Here is a 22,317-nt window from a genome sequence, read left to right as displayed (position 1 = left end):
CCCTGGCCTGTTCTGCGTCAGCTGATCGCCGCCAGAGCCAGAATCTGAGGTGCTGAAACTGCCTCCCCGATTCCCGGCTTAGGGAGGGGGGGTGCAATAATCAGCCGGGGTTCCCGTTCCTGGTGATTCCTACTGGGAAATGCCCGCCCGTAGCCATCGGATGAGAGCGGGTTGGGCTCGGCTGCTCTCGGAACGCCAAGCCAACACCGAAGCCCCGAATTCACCCTCGCCCGCCCAACAGGTTCGGGCCTGTTTTCCCACCCAGTCCGGTTTGATGTCCCATTGCAGTCAAGCGAGAGAGTAACAGTGAGCGGGGCGTGGAACAGGCACTCGACTCAAACCTGCACTGTTCCCGCCACGCGGGTTAGGTTAGAATCGCGCGTGAATAATGGCCTCCCTAGAAAAAAAAGTTCCCTGGAAACTGCACTTTGTTCTGCGCGGCTTGTTTCTTTTACTGCGCGGCCCCTTTAAATTTCCGCGCATGTGCGGCAATGTTCCCCCGAATTTTCTTTTCCCGATGCGGCCCCATTCACTCTTTTTTAAGGTGTGGAGATGCCGGAGTTGGACTGGGGTGGACAAATGTAAGAAATCACACAACACCAGGTTATAGTCCAACAGCTTTATTTGAAATCACAAGCTTTCGGAGCGCTGCTCCTCCTTCAGGTGAAGTGGAGAAATGCATAAAGACACAGCTTATATAGTCAGAGAATCATGTCAGATGTTTACAGGTAACCTTTCCAACTGCCATTTATCGCACCTCGGCAGAGAGATAATCACAGCAGTCAATCTGCCGAGGTGCGATAAATGGCAGTTGGAAAGGTTACCTGTAAACATCTGACATGATTCTCTGACTATATAAGCTGTGTCTTTATGCATTTCTCCACTTCACCTGAAGGAGGAGCAGCGCTCCGAAAGCTTGTGATTTCAAATAAAGCTGTTGGACTATAACCTGGTGTTGTGTGATTTCTTTTTTAACATTGAGAAAGCCGGTCCCAGGCGACGCGGGTCTGGCAGCTTAAGAGGGAACGTTGCTGGAGAGGGTCCAGTGCTGGTGGACATAGCCTGGCCAGGTTCAGTGGTCGGGTGGCGGGGGGGGGGGGGGGAGAAATAATTTGAGTTTCGTTCGAAGCTCGCCCACCGGAAACATCCTGCGCTCCAGACAGCTGGGGAGTGTGGAACTGCGCGATTGTCCGCCAGCGTTTTTGGGTGCACAAGCGATGCCAGTGCTGGTTTCTGTTTTTTTGTCTTTCGCCGTGCAGGGAGCGAGAACGCCGAGATAAAGAGAGAGACGAGTGGGAGAAAGAGTATCCGAGAAGAAGCCGCTCTTCCTCGCCGAGGCACGGTGCGTATTAGCTGTCAACGACGTCCTAGTATGAAGGGATTCCGCTCGCTGCTGCACAATATTTAGCGTCATAATAAGGAGCTGGAGTCGGCCATTCAGCCCCTCGAGCCTGCTCCGCCATTCAATAAGATCATGGCTGATCATCAACCTCAACTCCACGTTCCTGCCCGATCCCCACGTCCCTTGATTCCCCTAGAGTCCAAAAATCTATCTCGGCCTTGAATATACTCAACGACTCAGCATCCACAGCCCTCTGGGGTAGAGAATCCCAGAGATTCACCACCCTCTGGGTGAAGAAATTTCTCCTCATCTCAGTCCTAAATGGCAGACCCCTTATTCTGAGACTGTGGCCCCTGGTTCTAGACTCTCCAGCCAGGGGGAAACTTCCTTTCAGCATCTGTCAGCTCCCTGCATTACTCTGGGAAGCCGGGAGGACAGGGGTGAATGCTCTGCACACTGTAGAATTGAGCCATCAGACGAGGACGACACGGTGCTGATAAGTGTCAGCCATGGCTCAGTGGGCAGCACCCTCGCCTCGGAGTCAGACGGTCGTGGGGTCAAGTCCCCCACTCCAGAGACTTGAGAGACTCCAGAGCAGTGCTGAGGGTGTGCTGCACTGTCGGAGGTGCCGTCTTTAGATATGCTGATAGATTGGGAGGAGGCTCGTGTGGAGCATAAACACCGGCATGGGTCTGTTGGGCCGAATGGCCTGAATCTGTGCTGTACATTCTGTGTAACTTGGGAATGATCCGTTCAGCCTTTTTTTAACAGTTCAGTTTTGTTGCTGCTGGTTAAAGCCATTGGGAACTCGATGTTAGTTTACAATCTGCACCGTTAAATTCTACAATGCCAGTGAAAAGTGTTTACGATTTTGTTTCTAACTTTATTATAAAGAGAGGAACAGCTAGCCGGGGCATTGAAGCATGTTTCCAACTTGGCATCAGTCCATCGGATGAGACGTTAAACCGAGGCCCCGTCTGCTCTCTCAGGTGGATGTAAAAGACCCCATGGCACTATTTCGAAGAAGAGCAGGGGGAGTTCTCCCTGGTGTCCGGGGGCCAATATTTATCCCTCAACCAACATCACTTTAAAAAAACAGATTATCTGGTCATTATCACATTGCTGTTTGTGGGATCTTGCTGTGTGCAAATTGGCTGCCGCACTTCCAACATTAGCGACGGTGATTACGTCTCAGAAGAACTTCGTTGGCTGTAAAGCGCTTTGGCGGCGTCCTGAGGTTGTGCAAGGTGCTAGAGAAATGCAAGTCTTTCGTGAGATTTTCCCAGGTCTGGTTACGTCTGATGTGCAGCAGTAATGCATTGTGCCGCCAGGTGGTGCTGCAGTAATGCATTGCGTCTAAATCCTGCAGTGGCCGTTCATACCCAGTGGAGTTCAGCTGGAGCCCTTTGCACCGTCTTTACTGTGAGCCTGGCTTGAGGGCAAAAACCCATCGGCAACAGCTTCAGTACAAACCCCGCTGGCCTGGTCCCGCCGACTGAAAACCTCCAAATGGAATGGGAAATATACTTAGAATATAAACAGTTTCATAGAAACATAGAAGGTAGGAGCAGGAGTAGGCCATTCGGCCCTTCGAGCCTGCTCCGCCATTCAGTGAGATCATGGCTGATCATCCAAATTCAGTACCCTGTCCCTGCCTTCTCCCCATATCTCTTGATCCCTTTAGCCTTAAGAAATATATCCAACTCTTTCTTGAATATATTTAATGAACTGGCCTCCACTGCCCTCTGTGGCAGAGAATTCCACAGGTTCACCACTCTCTGGGTGAAGAAATTTCTCCTCATCTCAGTCCTAAATGGCTTACCCCTTATCCTTAGACTGTGACCCCTGGTTCTGGACTCCCCGACCATCGGGAACATCCTTCCAGCATCTAGTCTGTCCAGGCCTGACAGAATTTTACAGGTTTCGATGAGATCCCCTCTCAATCTTCTAAACTCCAGTGAGTTTAGGGCTATGGGGAAAGAGCAGGGGGGAGTGGGGCTAATTGGAGAGCTCTTACAAAGAGCCGGCACAGGCACGATGGGCCGAATGGCCTCCTCCTGTGCTGTATGATTCCAGCGCCGGCAAATACAAACGGCACTCGTGGGTGGAAGCGGGTCAGACGTGTGTGGGCTTTCGGCGCTTCTAGTCTTCTGAGGAGTTGCGACCTTGTTCCGACTGCCCGTACTCCCGGGTCGGGACAGTTCCTTCGGGCTTGCGTTCTGTGCCATCCCTCGTTGGTCAGCCGCAGCGCAGCTAAAGCTCTGGAGCAGCCGGGAACGCCGTAGGAAGACTGAAGATGGGGAACCGGACGGCCCCCTTACTGCCCTCACGACTGTGCCCAATTTCACCATAAATTTTATGCATTAAATTCCAACAGCAACATTTCTACACCCAGCACGTGTTCGTGTCATGAGAATTTTGGCCTCTTGCGCATCCCCCCGATTTTAATCGCTCCACCATTGGCGGCCATGCCTTCAGCTGCCTGGGCCCCAAACTCTGGAATTCCCTCCCTAAACCTCTCCGCCTCTCTCTCCTCCTTTAAGACACTCCTTAAAACCGACCTCTTTGACCAAGCTTTTGGTCACCTGTCCTAATATCTCCTTATGTGGCTCGGTGTCAAATTTTGTCTGATAATCGCTCCTGTGAAGCACCTTGGGACGTTTTGCTACGTTAAAGGCGCTGTATAACTTCGTATGTGCGTTTCTGCCGCCCCCCCCAAGCTCGGGTTGGTGTGGGGGGGTGGGGGCGGTTGGGATAGCCTCTGCCGAGTCTCCCCCAGGTCGTGTGGCGCTGCTTAATCCTCCTGCTGTTCTGCTATCGAGTTTCTGCTCGTCACAAGAAGGAAATGTACTATCCAGGCAAAGCAAAACCACGTGGGAGGGGACTGAGAAACCAGCCCGTTCTGTTTTTTGTTTAATACCTGCTGCAGTGCAGATTATGAACGTTTGCTGTGGTTAAGAGAGAAAGAAAAAGCTGGCATTATATAACGCTGATCGCGTCTCCCAGAGATGCCCCTAAGCTATTCAAGCTGAACGAACTGAGTTCTCTTCGCGACCTGTTCATTATTGGCCTGGCTTTTAAAAAAAATTTAATTACGATCTATTTTTCTCCCCTTCATCTCCTGAAGGTGCTGACTCTTAACCGGAGTGCAGTTCCAAAGGTGCCAGCCAGCCCACCCTCAAGTGGCCCAATCCACGGGTGGCTAACACCGGGATATTCAACTGTGGGGGCATCGCTGCCCAATCCTGACCTCCTAATGCACACTTACTGGATAGTGGTGGGGGGGGGGGGCGTTTTATCATTCCTCCTCTTCACCCCCCCACCCAGGGTGCAAATCACGGCCCTCCTGCCTTCTTGGCTGTGGTAAGGCAGAGATGAGGAGAAATTTTTTTCTCACAGAAGGTTGAGAGTCTTTGGAACTCTCTTCCTCAGAGGGCGGTGGAAGCAGAGTCTTTGAATATTTTTAAGGCACAGGTGGATAGATTCTTGATGAGCAAGGGGGTGAAAAGTTATCGGGAGTAGGCAGGAATGTGGAGTAATCGGATCGGCCATGATCTTATTGAATGGCGGAGCAGGCTCGGGGGGCCGAGTGGCCTACTCCTGCTCCTGGTTCGTGGTGCTAGCTTGTCGCAGAGCAGTGATGAAACCTGGGACTATAAGACGCAAAGCAATTCCAGAGGAATGATTTCGGCAACGAGCCATCTGGAAGGCCTTTGTCAAACAGGCTGTAAAAAGAAAGCACTTTCCTTTCTATAGCACCTTTCACGACCGCAGGACGTCCCGAAGGGCTTTCCAGCCAATGAAGTACTTTTGGAAGTGTCGTAATATCGGAAACGCGGCAGACAGCTTGAACCTCACGCAGCCCTGGCACATGATTAGTATCAACAGCTTATTTTAACCCCTGATATTTTTAACGCCCCGCTCATGTGAGACGCCAATTATACTGCCCCTTACTGACAGCGTGCCCGTGACCACAAGGAAGTGACACACTTGACAGTAAGACGGCCCCCTTTGTTGCCAGCTGTGCTTTGCCTCCAAAATGAGTGCCTCAGCGCCAGTGGGGCGGGCCGGTGACTCCGCCCCGCCGTTGGACCTCCTGTACGGTTTATTTTTCTGCCTGTTGCCTTGGCTTCATTAACCATACGTTGCCGAGAACATTTGTCTTTTTTTTTCTCCCACCCCTTTCTCGGTCGAAACTTGCGGTAACCTCTCAATACTCTCTCTCTCTCTCTCTCTCTGATGGTTGTGTATGCAAATGGCCGCACCCCTGCTGCTCAGCAGACAGTGCCTTGATTCCAAACCACTATCTTTATTCATGACTGGGCCCAGACGGGTCAGACAGGATTACATCTCTTCCCCCCACCCCCACCCCCCAGCCTCTGGGGTCCCTGTGACTACCAGCCTTTTAGTTCGCCGGAGCCGGAACCATGAAATGTATCCCGAGCGTGTGTATGACATTAAATAACGTATGCATTATATATGCACCGTATAGAATCGCAGGCAGTGATTTGTAAAAAAAAAGACAGAATTGAGGAGCACGATTCCTGCGACAGCAGTAAAGAACCCATTGTGTCCCATCCGGTGAAACTGGAGCTTGGCCTGTTCAGTCACTGTTAACCAGTAGCCCTGTCTAACGTAATGTGTGCGTCACCAGTGTTCCCTTTAATTATTTTTTTTTGGGGGTGCGCGGCCCCGTCAATAGTCCACGCACGCACGGTTTTTCCCCATTTAAAAGCCGGCGAGCCAGCTGCACCGGAGGCTCCGGCGGGCCGCGCAGCTTATGGGAATGTTGCGCGTCACGCGTGCAGTCCTCCTGCTGCCTGTCCACCACCAAGCAGACCGTTAATCGGCCGGGGAAGGCAATCAACTGGCGTGATATACCAAGCAGATCCCGGTCATTTGGGACTCCTGTCAGAGTTGGGCCTCAAACATCAACACAGACCCGACCCCCCCTTCTCCCCCACCGCCCCCCCCACCACAATTCACAATTCAAATCGCTTTATTGGCATGATAAGTTACATCTTATGTTGCCAAAGCATCAAAATACATTTATGGTTTAGCACATAAACGCAGTTCTATTCATACAGTGTATAAACAGGTATATCCCTGAGTGTATAAATATACATTCGCATTGTTTATATATATTCTTTTCTTAGTTTACTGGTTGTCCCTCTGTTCATGGCAAGCTGTAACATAGTGTGCCGCCAGTGTTGCACAGCTTCTCTCCTCTCCCACTGGCACATAACGAGGAGGGATGGTGTCACACGAGGCCTGTCTGTCTTGTCTCACCCCGCCCTCTGCCTTGATGTGCGGAATCCCACTTGGTGTGTGTGTGTGTGCGCGCCTGCATATTCTCCCTACCCGAAGCAGTGAATCACTCCTTGCCCCAGCTCATGAATATCGCTAATCTCATTTGTACATTGAGCTCACGATGACAGCGGAGCCGCAGTGAAAACTGCATCAGAGGAACAGGAGGAGGCCATTCAGCCCCTCGAGCCTGTTCTGCCATTCAATGAGATCCTGGCTGATCTGCGACTTAACTCCATATACCCGCCTTTGGCCCATATCCCTTAATACCTTTAGTTAACAAAAATCTATCAATCTCAGATTTAAAATTAACAATTGACCCAGCATCAATTGCCATTTGCGGACGAGAGTTCCAGACTTCTACCACCCTTTGTGTGTAGAAGTGTTTCCTAATTTCACTCCTGAAAGGTCTGGCTCTAATTTTTAGACTATGCCCCCAGTCCTAGAATCCCCAACCAGCGGAAATAGTTCCTCTCTTATCGACCCTATCTGTTCCCCTTAATACCTTGAAAACTTCAATCAAATCACCCCTTAACCTTCTAAATTCCAGGGAATACAACCCTAGTTTGTGTAATCTCTCCTCGTAACTTAACCCTTGGAGTCCAGGTATCATTCTGGTAAACCTACGCTGCACTCCCTCCAAGGCCAATATATCCTTCCTAAGGTGTGGTGCCCAGAACTGCTCCCAGTGCTCCAGGTGTGGTCAAACCAGGGCTGCGTCCAGCTGCAGCATAACTTCTACCCCCTTGTCCTCGAGTCCTCTAGATATAAAGGCCAGCATTCCGTTGGCCTTTTTGATTTGTTTTCTGTATCAGCAGCTTGCGAGTGAAGAGGGGGCCAGTGTTCGAACAGGTACAGGGGCTGCCTCCCCGGCCGCTGCGCGCTCGGCTCCTCGGTGCCTCCGCGCTTTGTTGCAGCGGGTAATTCAGCAGCACGGACCGGGAAGAAAAAAAAAAAAACGTGCATTTATACAGCAGCTCGATCGCGTGGGAGGAGGCCATTCGGCCCTTTGTGCCTGTGCTAGCTCTCTGGAAGCATTTATCCACTTAGTCCCACTCCGCTGCCCTTTCAAGTTATTGAGTTTTAAATATTTATCCTCTTCCTTTCTAAACGCTATTATGGTTTCGGATGGGGCTTTCCCTGCCCTACCTCTGTGATGTAAAAAAAAATCTCCCGATCTCTCCCTTCCGTTTTGCTAATGATCTCATTACACGCTCACTGACCACTGGAAATAGTTTTTTCAGCAACAACAATAACAAGTATTTATATAGCGCCTTTAACGTAGTAAAACGTCCCACGATGCTTCACACGAGTGTTATAAGACAAAAAATTGGCGCCGAGCCACAAAAGAAATTAAGGCAGGTGACCAAAAGCTTGGTCAAAGAGGTAGGGTTTAAGGCGCATCTTAAAGGAGGAAAGAGGTTTAGGGAGGGAATTCCAGAGCTTGGGGCCCAAGCAGCTGAAGGCACGGCCGCTAATGGTGGGCGATTAAAATCGGGGGATGCGCAGGAGGCCAGAATTAGAGGAGCGCAGATATCTCAGTCGGGGCGGGGGGGGGTGGTTGTGGGGCTGGAGGAGATTACAGAGATAGAGAATTTTGAAATCGAGGCGCTGCTTAACCGGGAGCCAATGTAGGTCCGAGGGCACGGGTGATGGGCGAACGGGACTTGGTGCGAGTTAGGACACAGGCAGCCGAGTTTTGGATGACCTCAAGTTTACGTAGGGTGGAATGTGGGAGGCCGGCCAGGAGTGTGTTGGAATAGTCGAGTCTAGAGGCAACAAAGGCATGGATGAGGGTTTCAGCAGCGGATGAGCTGAGGCAAGGGGCGGAGACGGGCAATTTCCCCAAATTACTTCTCAAAGCCCTTCACAGTTTTGCACACCCCTATCAGATCCCCTCGAGGCTTTCTCCGGATTTCACAGCCTACAACAATGCCATGCATTTATACAGTGCCTTTAATGTAATAAAACATGCCAAATCATGCTTAATCAGACAAAAAATTGACACCGAGCCACCAAAGGAGATGGGATGGGTGACCAAAAGCTGGGTCAAAGAGGTCGGTTTTAAGGGAGGGGGCTCGAGTGGACCATAAACGACGGCATGGACAGGCCAGGCCGAATGGCCTGTTTGTGCGCTGTAAATGCTGTGTAATTCTGTGTCTCAAAGGAGGAGAGAGGCTTAGGGAGGGAATTCCAGAGCTTGGTGCCGAGGTGTACTGTGATGATGCTGTAGGCAAATGTGGCAGCCACTCTGCGCATAGCCCAAGAAATGTGATTCAGTAGGTGGGGACCAGATTCCGTCCCGATCTGTATTGAGGTCGCTAATCTTAGCCAGCTGGGGCGTGAGAATTGATCTCCAGGTATGGGGGGGGGGGGGGGCGGTGATAATCCCTCCTGATCCCGATTCAGTGAGTGCTGGAAGACAGTGTGTGCTTGGACAGGATAGGGCTTGGCTCCAATGCTCCACATGGTTGAATAGCTGGCCAATATTCCATGTCCGCGGTGTCGGCCGTGGCTCGGTGTGTCGCCCTGTTCCCTGAGAGTCAGAAGGTCGTGGGTTCAAGTTCCCTAGGCTGACACTCCCAGTGCCAGTACTGAGGGAGTGCTGCCCTGTCGGAGGTGCCGTCCTTCGCATGAGACGTTAAACCGAGGCCCACGTCTGCCCTCTCGTGCACTGTTTCGAAGAAGAGCAGGGGAGTTCTCCCTGCTGTTCTGGCCAATGTCGTGAAAGGTGCTATATATCTTGCCCATGAAGACTGGCCACTTGGGTGAGAAACCAGAGGGGAGGCATGTGTTGCTTGAATTTTACCCCAGCAGAGGTCAGAGCCTTAAGGAGGGGAGGTGGAGAGGACAATGGGAGAGGGTAGTGTGTGTGTGTGTGTACCATACAGAGCTTGATGATACAAAGCTAGGTGAGACAGTAAGCTGTGAGGAGAACACAGAGTCTGCAAAGGGATATAGATAGACTGAGTGGGCAGTAAGGTGGCAGATGGAGTATAATGTAGGTTATTCACTTTGGTAGGAAGAATAGAAAAACAGAATATTTTTTAAATGGTGAGAAACTTTCAAATGTTGGTGTTCAGAGAGATTTGGGTGTCCTCGTGCAAGAAACACAGAAAGCTAGCATGCAGGTACAGCAAGCAATAAGGAAGGCAAATGGCATGTTGGTCTTTATTGCAAGGGGGTTGGAGTATAAGAGTGAGGAAGTCTTGCTCCAATTGTACAGGGCCTTGGTGAGACCACACCTGGAGTACTGGGCACAGTTTCAGTCTCCTTATCTAAGGAAGAATATACTTGCCTTGGAGGCGGTGCAACGAAGGTTCACTAGACTGATTCCTGGGATGAGAGGGCTGTCCTATGAGGAGAGATTATGTAGAATGGGCCGATACTCTCTGGAGTTTAGAAGAATGAGAGGTGATCTCATTGAAACATATAAGATTCTGAGGGGGATTGACAGGGTAGATGCTGAGAGGTTGTTTCCCCTGGGCTGGAGAGTCTAGAACTAGGGGCATAGTCTCAGGATAAGGAGTCGGCCATTTAAGACTGAGATGAGGAGGAATTTCTTCACTCAGAGGGTGGTGAATCTTTGGAATTCTCTGCCCCAGAGGGCTGTGGAGGCTCAGTCGTTGAGTATATTCAAGGCTGAGATCGATAGATTTTTGGACTCTGGAATCGAGGGATATGGAGATCGGGCGGGAAAGTGGTGTTGAGGCCGAAGATCAGCCATGATCTTATTGAATGGCGGAGCAGGCTCGAGAGGCCGAATGGCCTCCTCTTATTTCTTATGTTCTTATACAGAGGTCTATGTATAGCACTGGTCAACTTTTCATTGGAAGGGCATTCTTTTCCTTAAGGTGGGGGACGGGGGGGTGGTCCAGCTTGGGGTAAGAAAGATGCTTCCAGGTTTTGGGAATCTCCCAGGTTCTTTGGGAAGGATTTGGTTCAACGCCTCACCCGAAAGACAGCTCCTCCAACACTGCCGCGCTCCCCCGCTACTGCGCTGGAGTGGCAGCCTTGATCTGTGAAAAGGGGAATTAGATCGGCTTGTTGGGCCGAATGGCCTTTTTTCTAAGAGCAGTGTTCCTCTGGCTCGCTGTACTCCGGGGCCTATACACCGCACAGAGGCCTGGATCAATGCCGGAGTATCCACAAGTCACAATGCCGGGATTCGGTCTCTGAATGTCACTGATTTTTTCCTTCTCTCCTTTACCCTGAAGGTCGTGATTACAGCAGCTCATCGCGAAGGTAAGAGACCAATCTGCATGATGTCTTTCACTAGAATGTCTTTCGTCAAGCTGGGTTCCCCTGTTGGAGGGGTTATGTGCGCCATGTGGTTACTGAGTTGGACAGACCAGGCCCATTCCAGTTTCGATCCTCGGTCTCCGCCCCCAGCCCCGGGGGGAATCCCGCGTTCCTGCTCCTCATCACAATCCAGCGACTGCTTGTTGGACTGTGTGTGTGAGGAGAGGATTGAACTTGGGCTGTGAGGCCCTCTCCTTGCCCCAACCCGCTCCGCTCCACTCCACTCCCTTACAGTCACAAATCTAGACTTCTGCATGAAGATGCTCACTTGGATAAGGAGGTGATCAACGCTCGTAGCATCATACAGCACAGGAGGAGGCTATTCGGCCCATCATGCCCGTACCACCTCTTTGAAAGACTTGTCCAATTAGCCCCACTTTCTTCCCCCAACTAGAACTGTCCCCAAACAATGATTCAGCGCCTCCGGGAGAATAGCGGCGGTGGCGGGGAGAAATGAATGTTTTCCGAGATCAGTCTGACTGTTTAACTCTCTTGTCGTCTAGACGATCTCGCTCACGTTCGAGAAGTCCCCACCATCGCCATTAGACGCTCGCTTTCCAGCTGGCTCGCTGACTGTTAGAGTTCCTGTTGATCTACAGAAATGGCTGGTGACACAGCGCTGGCTCCACGGACAGCAGCTCATGAAGCAGCTGCAGGGGCCAAGTGTGTAACAACTGTGTGTGTGCGTGCACGCGTGTATGTATGTACATATATATATTTATCGCGTCAGCGAGGTACACCGGATCAGTTTCGGGTTGTATTGCACTCCTGTCCTATGTATAACCTGGGGTTGGAGGTGAGCGTGTCTGTAATTGTTACAGTTTCTCACGGTACAGTAAAACAGTGACCGTGTGTTTCACAAGACTTGCTTCAAGGTGACTGTACCTGCAAACGGCTCTGTTTAATATTGCTTTTCTTTTTTTCTCTGCCAACTAATCTTTTGTCTGCTTTCCCAGTCAAAATATTGGCAAAATGTGGTGTGTGTGAGCGCGCATGTGTGTCTCTTTGATTCATGCTTTCAAAGCCTGTGGTGTGTGGCGGGTGGGGTAAGTGATAGCCCGTCTCCCTTCGAGCTGGTTTACCTGACGGCGCGGCGCTGGAGAGCGGACACAACTAGGAACAACACTAAAGAGTGGGTAACACGAGCGACACTCGCCGCAACTGGGCTTCCCGCCGCGCGGTCAAGCACGTGTATAGAAATGTGTGCTTTTTTCCCCCCTCCTGTTTAAGGACTCGAAATAAGTTGATCCCTCTGGTCGCCTGGCGAGTGTGGTGACTTTGGCAATGCGCGCCATGGTCTTGTGAAAACCGCGTGTGATGTTTAGTGGCGAGTTGACGCACTCGCTGGCCCCGGACTAGAGATGGATGCCCAACCACCCCGCAGCTTGCCCCGCGCTGTGAATTCCTGGACTGGCGCAGTCCTCTTGCTCTGGGGCGATGCCCTTGGGGAAGGGTATAAGGGGGCACTGATCCCCATGACTCTGTACCGTAAGCAAGCGCCCAGAAAGGAACGCTTGCCCAGTCGAGGAATTGCGCCAAAGAAACATTTTGAATTGAAAGAAACGCATTCTGCAGGCAGCCCTTCCTTGCTTCCTGTCACAGCTCTGGCGCGAACTGTTGTACCCTTTTTGTGCCCACTAGTGTCACAGAGGCTACCCCATTCCCCCGTACCACCCTGTGCCCCAGGGCGCAAGTCCTGCCGCAAAAAGTTTCTCGCGTCTCTAAATAACTTGAGCAATGAAACTATGCACAACTGGACGCGAGGCAAGGCGTTGCAACGGAAAACAAAGATGCACAGGAACTGCCTGGGCACAGCACCCGCGATGGACGGCCTCACTCGCAGGAAGCACCTGTCTCGTCCAGTGTTGGGACAGTTTGGTTTCGCAGAAGGGCCATGCCTGGCAAGTTTTCGATCGCTGCATTTAAAAATAATAAATTTACTCCTGTACGTATTTGTGAGCAAACGTGTGTGGAGATGTGCGATCAGGTCCGTCACAAACCCGCGTGCAGGGGCTTTTTAATGTTCCCTGCCCCTGTACTGGCTTTAAAAAAGGGGCCTGTCCTGGACATCGCCTGCTGTAGAATTCGGAAGCACTGCAGCCTTATTTGGTTTTTCAAACACCACCTTTTTGTATAAACTTTCAGCAGAACTGGAAGTCCTTTCTCTGTGTTTTGTTTTAATTGTCCCTCTCTCTCCAGATCACTGCCCAGTGTAATTTAGGTTGTATTAACAAGGCGGCTTGTCTTCCTTGCTGTGTTCAATCAGCAGTCTGTACAGGAAGGAGGCCCACCTTGTGAATGTGTAATTGCGTGATTAGCGTCTCTCGCTTTGCCCGGTACTCGTCACGCAGCAGACGGTTTGATTCCGGCTCCTCGGCCACTCGATTTAAACATTAAACATTTTTATGGAGTTTTGTCTTGTACAGTTTGTAATTTTTGCCTCAATTTCTGTAAATTTTTCTCCTTCAAACAGAAATAAAAGTTCTTGTTTTCTCCTGATCGTGTTTTTTTATTTTCTTTTTCAAATATGAGTGCTGGCCGGTACATCACGGGTTAGATACAGAGTAAAGCTCCCTCTACACTGTCCCATCAAACACTCCCAGGGCAGGTACAGCACGGGTTAGATACAGAGTAAAGCTCCCTCTACACTGTCCCATCAAACACTCCCAGGGCAGGTACAGCACGGGTTAGATACAGAGTAAAGCTCCCTCTACACTGTCCCATCAAACACTCCCAGGGCAGGTACAGCACGGGTTAGATACAGAGTAAAGCTCCCTCTACACTGTCCCATCAAACACTCCCAGGGCAGGTACAGCACAGGTTAGATACAGAGTAAAGCTCCCTCTACACTGTCCCATCAAACACTCCCAGGGCAGGTACAGCACGGGTTAGATACAGAGTAAAGCTCCCTCTACACTGTCCCATCAAACACTCCCAGGGCAGGTACAGCACGGGTTAGATACAGAGTAAAGCTCCCTCTACACTGTCCCATCAAACACTCCCAGGGCAGGTACAGCACAGGTTAGATACAGAGTAAAGCTCCCTCTACACTGTCCCATCAAACACTCCCAGGGCAGGTATAGCACGGGTTAGATACAGAGTAAAGCTCCCTCTACACTGTCCCATCAAACACTCCCAGGGCAGGTACAGCACGGGTTAGATACAGAGTAAAGCTCCCTCTACACTGTCCCATCAAACACTCCCAGGGCAGGTACAGCACGGGTTAGATACAGAGTAAAGCTCCCTCTACACTGTCCCATCAAACACTCCCAGGGCAGGTACAGCACGGGTTAGATACAGAGTAAAGTTCCTTCTAGACCCAACATCAAGCATAGGGAGGGACTGCCCCGATTTGTGCTTGTGTGTCACTCTGATGCCACTGGCGGAGGATCGACAGTTAAGTGTTCTTCCAATCACCCTGAAGTAGATCCGCCAGCATCAGTGGGGCGGGCGGAGAGAGTAACCGATCTGCGGCAACGACTTCGCGAATGACTGATGACTGCAGCTTCATGGGGAAGCTGCGAGATGGGATGGTGGGGTTGTGTGTCCTCACCCTCAAGCCCCGCTTTGGGGGTGGGGTGGGGTGGGGGAGCAGAAGGGATAACAGAATCTGCCAGCGCTGCACCTTTAAGGGGAAGCTGGATGAACACTTGAGGGAGAAAGGAATAGAATGATATACTGATGGGGTGAGATTAAGAGGGGTGTGAGGAGGCTGGTGTGGAGCATAAACGCCGGCATAGTTGGGCTGAATGCCCTGTTTCTGTGCTGTAAACTTAACACACTTTTCCCCCCCCACCCCAAAAAAGCTGTTGAGGCTGGGGCGTCAATTGAAAATTTCAAAACTGAAATTGCTAGATTTTGGTTGTGTACGGGTATTAAGGGTTACAGAACCAAGGTGGGTAAGATACAGGAGTTAAGATGCAGATCAGCCATGATCGAATTGAATGGCGGAACAGGCTTGAGGGGCTGAATGGCCTCCTCCTGTTCCTAAGGCTTCTGCTAACACCCAGCTTCAGGGAGAGGTTAGGCAAAGGGTCATTGGTCTCGCCCAGTCTCGGGAGAGCGGGGGTGGGGGTGAGCAGGGGAGCGATTGTATCGTGTGGGAAACTAATGGGCTGGTAGGGAAATGACATACGGAGTTCAGCCTGACCACAGTGACCCATCTGCACTGACCAGCGTGACTGTGCGCGTTCGCTGGTGGTTTGGGCGGAGAGGAGCTGGAGCCTGTTTCCTTATCTCGCTAACCTGCCGTCCTATTGCCGGATGCTGTGGCTACTGAAACAGGTGCCAAGCCCAGCCCAGGAGCAGGGGTGGGTGCGGTGGTATCTGTTCTCAGAAAGCCACGAGGCGAGTGGGGGGGGGAGTGGAGAGGCTGGGTTGGTGAGACGCACCAAAATGTTATGGAGAGTTGTTTTAAACCCTTCCCGAGAGTCTCGCCGAGATACTGGATCCCGCGGGCGCCCTCTGGTACCTCGCACAAGCCACCTTTTCCCACCCCCCGTGTTAGCGGGCAGTTGGCCCATGGGGTGTGTCGGTACTGAGCCCAATCCAGATCTTCCACGCTATCTGCAGGCAAGCTGTCTTTGTACTGACACTTCAAATCCCTCCGTGGCCTCGCCCCACCCCTCCATATCTCTGTAACCTCCTCCAGCCCTAGAACCCTCCGAGATCTCTGCGCTCCTCCAATTTTGGCCACTTGCGCATCCCCCGATTTTAATCGCTCCACCGTTGGCAGCCGTGCCTTCAGCTGCCTGGGCCCGAAGCTCTGGAATTCCCTCCCTAAACCTCTCCGCCTCTCTCCTCCTTTAAGACGCTCCTTAAAACCGACCTCTTGGGCCAAGTTATTGGTCACCTGTCCTAATATCTCCTTATGTGTTAAATTTTGTTTGATAACGCTCCAGTGTGGCGCCATGGGCCGGTTTCCTATGTTAAAGGCGCTATATAAATATTGTTGACAAATCTTTAGTTAGGAATCCGTGGCTCTTGCTGTTTACTCCCCTCTGAACTGGCTCATCCCAGCGACACGCTCAACGACCACCGGTTTGAGAGCCCCACCCGCTCCCACACCCACACTGCCAAGTTGGGCACAAACAAGGATCGTGCTTTCCTGCGGTGCTCCCCATGGTTGAGTGGCCCGTGGGCTTTCGTTGCCCAGGCTCCGGCATGAATGGCCACTCGGGCTGCGTACTGTAGATCTCCCAGCAGCCTTGAAACTGGAGCCCAGCAGGAGTCCGTGCCTTCGGGAGGGAGTGGGGAAAAAGCGGGAGAGGGGAAAAGAAAAAAAATAGGAGCAATAATGTGCATTTGAGTTCTTTGCGATTCCCCACTTGCAGCCTGGTCTAGTTGGGTGGGGTGGGGTGGAGGGAGGGAGAGAGGGGAGGGGAGGGTGCTGGGCTCCGGCCATATCCTTGGAAAGAGCCACGTGTCAGCCGTGGCTCAGCAGCACCCTCGCCTCCGAGTCAGAAGGTCGTGGGTTCAAGTCCCACTCCAGGGACTTGAGCACAACAATCTAGGCTGACACTCCCAGTGCGGTGCTGAGGGAGCGCCGCACTGTCGGAGGTGCCGTCTTTCAGATAAGATGTTAAACCGAGGCCCCGTCTGCTCTCTCAGATGGACGTAAAAGATTCTATGGCACTATTTTGAAGAAGAGAAGGGGAGTTATCGCTGGTGTCCTGGGGCCAATATTTATCCCTCAATCAACATCTAAAACACATTATCCAGTCATTATCACATTGCTGTTTGTGGGATCTTGCTGTGCGCAAATTGGCTGCTGCGTTTCCTACATTACAACAGTGACGACACTTTAAAATTTGCCTGTAAAGCGCTCGGGGATATCCTGAGGTTGTGAAAGGCGCGAAATAACTGCAAGCTCTTTCTTCAGCGAGCCTCAACCTCCTCCCCTCAGATCCAGCCAGTCACCACTCCCCGAGTTTTACAAACTAGATTGGCTCGAGGATCGGAACGCAGAACCTGCCTGAGCCTGTCCAGGGATAGAGTGCGGCATGAGGCGATCTCTGAGAGCGGAATCGGAGAGAGAATACAAAAATAATTCATTCTCTCTTCCCCCCCCCCCCGCCTCCACCACCGCCCCCTCGCCCGCCCCCCCCCCCACCAACCCCAGAAAAAATAGACAGTGCAGGGATGATGGGGAGGTTGGGTGTGTCTTTCTCTCTGTAAATGGAGCTTTTCACTGTGAGAAGATCGCTCATTCCCAAGGTATTAGTGACAGGCAGACAGACTGCCTAATCCATTCCACAACCCTCCAGGCTTTAACTAACACTGGTATTAACCTCCTCCACACCGACCAGACACTGGGGTGACATCAGCAGATACTTAACCACAGACACTGCCTGCCTTGGGCCCCGCTATTAACGGTGCGGCTTTTAAAACTAATGTTTATTTTTGGGTAAAGAACAACTATTGTGTGTGGTTCACTGGAACAACAACAACAAACAACCTGCATTCATATAGCACCTTTAATGTAGTAAAACGACCCAAGGCAGCTTCACAGGAGTATTATAAGACAAAATAATTTGACACCGAGCCACCTAAGGAGAAATTAGGGACAGGTCGATCAAAGCTTGATCAAAGAGGCAGGTTTTAAGGAGCGTCTTAAAGGAGGAGAGAGAGACGGAGAGGTTTAGGGAGGGAATTCCAGAGCTCGGGGCCCAGGCAGCTGAAGGCACAGCCGCCAATGGTGGAGCGATTATAATCAGGGATGCTCAAGAGAGACTGGACAGGCTGGGGTTGTTTTCCTTAGAGCAGAGAAGGCTGAGGGAGGGCCTGATTGAGGTGTACAAAATTATGAGGGGCATAGATAGGGTAGATAGAAAGGAACTTTTCCCCTTAGTAGAGGGGTCAATAACCAGGGGGCATAGTTTCAAGGTAAGGGGCAGGAGGTTTAGAGGGGATTTGAGGAGAAACTTTTTCACCCAGAGGGTGGTTGGAATCTGGAACTCACTGCCTGAAAGGGTGGTAGAGGCAGGAACCCTCACAACATTCAAGAAGCATTTAGATGAGCACTTGAAACGCCATAGCATACAAGGCTACGGACCAAGTGCTGGAAAATGGGATTAGAATAGACAGGGCTTGATGGCCGGCGCGGACACGATGGGCCAAAGGGCCTCTTTCTGTACTGTATAACTCTATGACTCTATGAGGGCAGAATTAGAGGAGCGCAGATAGCTCGGAGGTTTGTAGGGCTGGAGGAGATTACAGAGATAGGGAGGGGGCGAGGGCCATGGAGAGATTTGAAAACAAGGATGAGAATTTTCAAGCAACAGTGAATGAATGAAAGAGGGACTGATAGAGACTGTGTGTGAGAGACAAACAGACAGAGAGCGTGATAGAGATAGAGAGTGACAGAGTGAGTGAGGGACAGAGAGATTGACAGTGAGAGGCAGAGCAACAGATAAAGAGCGTGATAGAGAGAGCAACAGAGAGTGAGGGACTGAGAGAGTGGGAGTGGGAGAGAGTGATAGAGATACAGAGCAATGAAGATTGAGTGCGGTGACTGAAAGTGTGACAGTGACAGATTGATAGTGCAACAGACTGAAACAGAGAGTCTGGAAGTGAATGAGACAGACTGAAAGTGAGAGGCACTGAAAGAGGGGGAAGTAAACTGGTATTATAGCTTGTTGAAATGCACGTCTGTCCGAGGTACCTAGGGGTCCGACGCTATCAGTTAACTAGTGTATGAAGTACACCACTTCTTCTTTCGTCCGGTAGCAGCAAAGCAAATCAAATGTCAATTGCTAAGCTGTGAAAATGCAGCTGTGTTCTTCCTACAAAAGGAGAGATGAACTTGGAGCCGAGGGGAGGATTAAAACACGCGCTGCAAAGCGAAGTCTGAGAGGGTGTGAGGAAACACCGCAGGAGCTGAGGGCAAGCAAAGGCAACGAGCTTAGGGACATGAAAATGGAGCAAAGGAATAATCCGCTCCCTTGAATTCCAGCTCAGTTTATTGGTGTCCTTCTTCCCTTTTAATTGTCTCTTCTAACAGTGGTTCAATGATTCAACACACTGTCCACGTTTAGCACTGAGACACACAGAGCAGCAATGCCCCAGGTGCATGGCTGGGCTGCACTCACAAGACCCGGGGAGACAGTAGGGGGTGCTGGTGTCCCCTGGGTTAGGGTGGGGGAAAGGTTTCCCAGGACCCCATTCCTGATCCCATTTTGGGGATTCCTTCCCCGTACCTCCCCCCTACAAAATGGCGGGTGTGGGGTTATAGGGCGAAGAGAGGATCTGAGTTTGGCTCTGATGTGTTGTCCCCCCATGGTCGAATGCCCTGCCGATGCTCACGCACCCTAACCCTAACCCTAACCCTAGCCCTAGCCCTAACCCTAGCCCTAACCATAAATGCCGATGCTCGCGCACCCTAAACCCTAACCCCAACCCCATGGTCCAATGTCATGTCGATACTCGCTCAGCCTATCCCAACCCCTAACCCTAACCATAGCACTGACGCTAACCCTAACCCCAACCCTAACTCCCCTGCTCTTGGAAATAGTGACCGTGGGATCTTTTACATCCACCTGAGAGAGCAGACGGGGGCTTCAGTTTAATGTCTCATCCGAAAGACGGCACCTCCGACAGTGCAGCAGTCCCTCAGTACTGCACTGGGAGTGTCGGCCTAGATTTTTGTGCTCAGGTCTCTGGAGTGGGACTTGAACCCACGACCTTCTGACTCAGAGGCGAGAGAGAGTCACCGACTCTGAGAGTGAGGGGGTGCGCGAAAGGTGGGCTGACTATTGTGGGGAACTGCAGCCACCCCACCTCCCCACCGCCCCAGCACAAGGCTGCATCTTCGGAAGATGGGGAGGGGAGGAGTGAGGTGGGGGGTAGGGTAGTGGTAAGAAGTAAAAATAAAAACGCGTCGTCCATGGGGTGAGATGGCCTCGATATTTAATCTGTACCTCCTTAAATCTCTCTAATGATTCTTTGCAATATCCGACTCTGCCAAATGACACAAAGCATTTGCAGATGCCGTGATCTGGAAGGCTTTAGTGAGCTGTAAGGAGGCAGCCAGTATTGCACAGTCTGAACGGCAGGCTGGGTATGCGAGGCCCAGGGGTCAGGGTTGAAGGTTGCTCTTGACGGGTCCTTCCCAGCTGAAAAGGTTCCTTGACCCCAGATGACCAGACAGCGGGGTCGCGAGGTCACCGAGCACGCCCAGACACAAGAGTAGCCCGAGGTGCACAGACTGGGAGGCCCCCTGGCCCCCGCCGGTTCCCGACAAGAATTAGACACCTGTGTTTATTCAAACACCACCTGGGGGGAGGAGCTGGACTCTGGGATGGCGGGAGGATGGGGGTGGTGGGGGGGGGGGGGTGCGGGGGGGATGGGATGGGGAGGCCCAGGAGGTGTCTGAAGGGGAGAGCGCGGGGGGAGGGGTGACGCTGTGTGGAAAATGTTTGAGAATCCATCACAGCGAGCAGACAGTGTTCACCAGACTCTGACTGAGCGGCTGCAAATCAACACATTAACTCTTAGATGCCCAAAGATCGGAATAGTCATCCTGCCATTTCGCTCAGTATTGCACTCCATCTACAGATAGAAGGACTTAGGCTGTATAAGTGTTCACAGGGCAGGACATCTCAAAGCGCTTTACAGCCAATGAGGTACTTTTTTTGAAGTGTAGTCACTGTTGTAATGTGGGAAATGCGGCAGCCAATTTGCGCACAGCAAGCTCCCACAAACAGCAATGTGATAATGACCAGGTCGTCTGTTTTTTTTCAGTGATGTTGATTGAGGGATAAATATTGGCCCCAGGACACCGGGGAGAACTCCCCCCTGCTCTTCTTCGAAATAGTGGCCGTGGGATCTTTTACATCCACCTGAGGGGGCAGACGGAGCCTCGGTTTAACGTCTCATCCGAAAGTGCGGCACTTCCAACAGTGCGGCACTCCCTCAGCACCGCACTGGGAGTGTCGGCCTAGCTTTTCGTGCTCAAGTCTCTGGAGTGAAGCTTGAACCCACGACCTTCTGACTCAGAGGCGAGGGTGCTTTCTGTCTGTCTTTCTGTCTGTCTGTCTGTCTGTCTTTCTGTCTGTCTTTCTGTCTGTCTGTCTGTCTGTCTGTCTGTCTGTCTTTCTGTCTTTCTGTCTGTCTGTCTGTCTGTCTTTCTGTCTGTCTTTCTGTCTTTCTGTCTGTCTGTCTGTCTGTCTTTCTGTCTGTCTTTCTGTCTGTCTGTCTGTCTGTCTGTCTGTCTGTCTTTCTGTCTTTCTGTCTGTCTGTCTGTCTGTCTTTCTGTCTGTCTTTCTGTCTGTCTTTCTGTCTGTCTTTCTGTCTGTCTTTCTGTCTTTCTGTCTGTCTTTCTGTCTGTCTTTCTGTCTGTCTGTCTGTCTGTCTGTCTGTCTGTCTTTCTGTCTGTCTTTCTTTCTGTCTTTCTGTCTGTCTTTCTGTCTGTCTTTCTGTCTGTCTTTCTGTCTGTCTGTCTGTCTTTCTGTCTGTCTTTCTTTCTTTCTTTCTTTCCCTCCTCCATTCCTGATCACTATCCAGTGATTGCGGCTGGATGTATAAGGAGATCAGGCACGGACTGGGATGGTAGAGTGCGAATTCAGGGGAGGAGGAGGAAGTGAGATCTCCGGTGACGGGTTGGTGTGTCCATTCGCCGCGTTGTCACCTGTATCGTTTATAAAGATCAGTGAGGTAATGTTCTCTCTGGCACTGGGCATTGTGTACAGCCCTGACCTCTGCCGTGTCAGGCCTCCTTGGCAGCTGAGCTGCCTCAGCGAGCAGTGGCTGGGCATAATGCCACCCCAACCTGCCACACCAGGACTATAATTACCAAGCTGCTTTGTGTCGAAGCAGAAATTACCTACATCTGTTCCTGGCCTGCTGGGGCGGAGGGGGCGGAGGGGGGGGTGGTGACTGTGAGCCACATATCTCCTTGCACAGCCTCTCTCAAATGGTGTGCTGGGGGGGGGGGGGTCACAACCTTATGGTGAGGCCAAATCTGGCAGGGGTTGTGGTCGGGGGAGGGGGGGCCGCGATCAGGGCGTGAGTTCTGAGATTTGAGTTGCTGCCGATGAGCGTTTCCACTTCATTAACAGCTCTATGTCGTGAGGCAAGGCAATAAGAGGGGAAAAAACTGCCCTCTTGGAGCTTAGGTCAACAGGCACTCCTCTCCGAAACCGGACCGAAATCAAGCGGGGAGCAGGGGCGGAATTTACCCCCACTTAACATGTTAGGGTACAGCACCATTCACCCTCTCTCTCCAACGCTCTTGTCGCGAGTTAGGAATCTGGCTCCAATTGTCTAGATGAGATTCAGTCTGTTCACTAGTCTGGGAGGGAGATGAGGTCACCTTAGGAAAAAGGAAGACTTGCATTTCTATAGCGCCTTTCACGACCACCGGACAT

At 51.5% G+C, this 22,317-nt stretch overlaps 1 protein-coding gene across 3 annotated transcripts in view; it reads left to right on the top strand.

The window, feature by feature from the left end:
• clasrp (CLK4-associating serine/arginine rich protein) overlaps nucleotides 1–13,450 on the top strand; it is a 60,546-nt gene extending 47,096 nt beyond the window's left edge. For 2 of the 3 annotated variants that reach the window (XM_085973315.1, XM_085973316.1), the window contains exons 20-22: nucleotides 1,260–1,342; nucleotides 10,867–10,894; nucleotides 11,455–13,450. In XM_085973315.1, the coding sequence (XP_085829441.1) occupies nucleotides 1,260–1,342; nucleotides 10,867–10,894; nucleotides 11,455–11,497 (154 nt within the window). In that variant the 3' untranslated portion in view covers nucleotides 11,498–13,450. The remainder of the gene's footprint in view (nucleotides 1–1,259; nucleotides 1,343–10,866; nucleotides 10,895–11,454) is intronic. The other variant, XM_085973317.1, reaches the window with a different exon arrangement.
• The last annotated feature ends 8,867 nt before the right edge of the window (nucleotides 13,451–22,317 follow it).

This window comes from Somniosus microcephalus, chromosome 34 (genome assembly GCF_052327205.1).
Source record: "Somniosus microcephalus isolate GS21.2 chromosome 34, FLI_Smic_1.0, whole genome shotgun sequence".
Lineage (NCBI taxonomy): Eukaryota > Metazoa > Chordata > Chondrichthyes > Squaliformes > Somniosidae > Somniosus > Somniosus microcephalus.
This window is presented reverse-complemented; position numbering and strand designations above follow the sequence as displayed.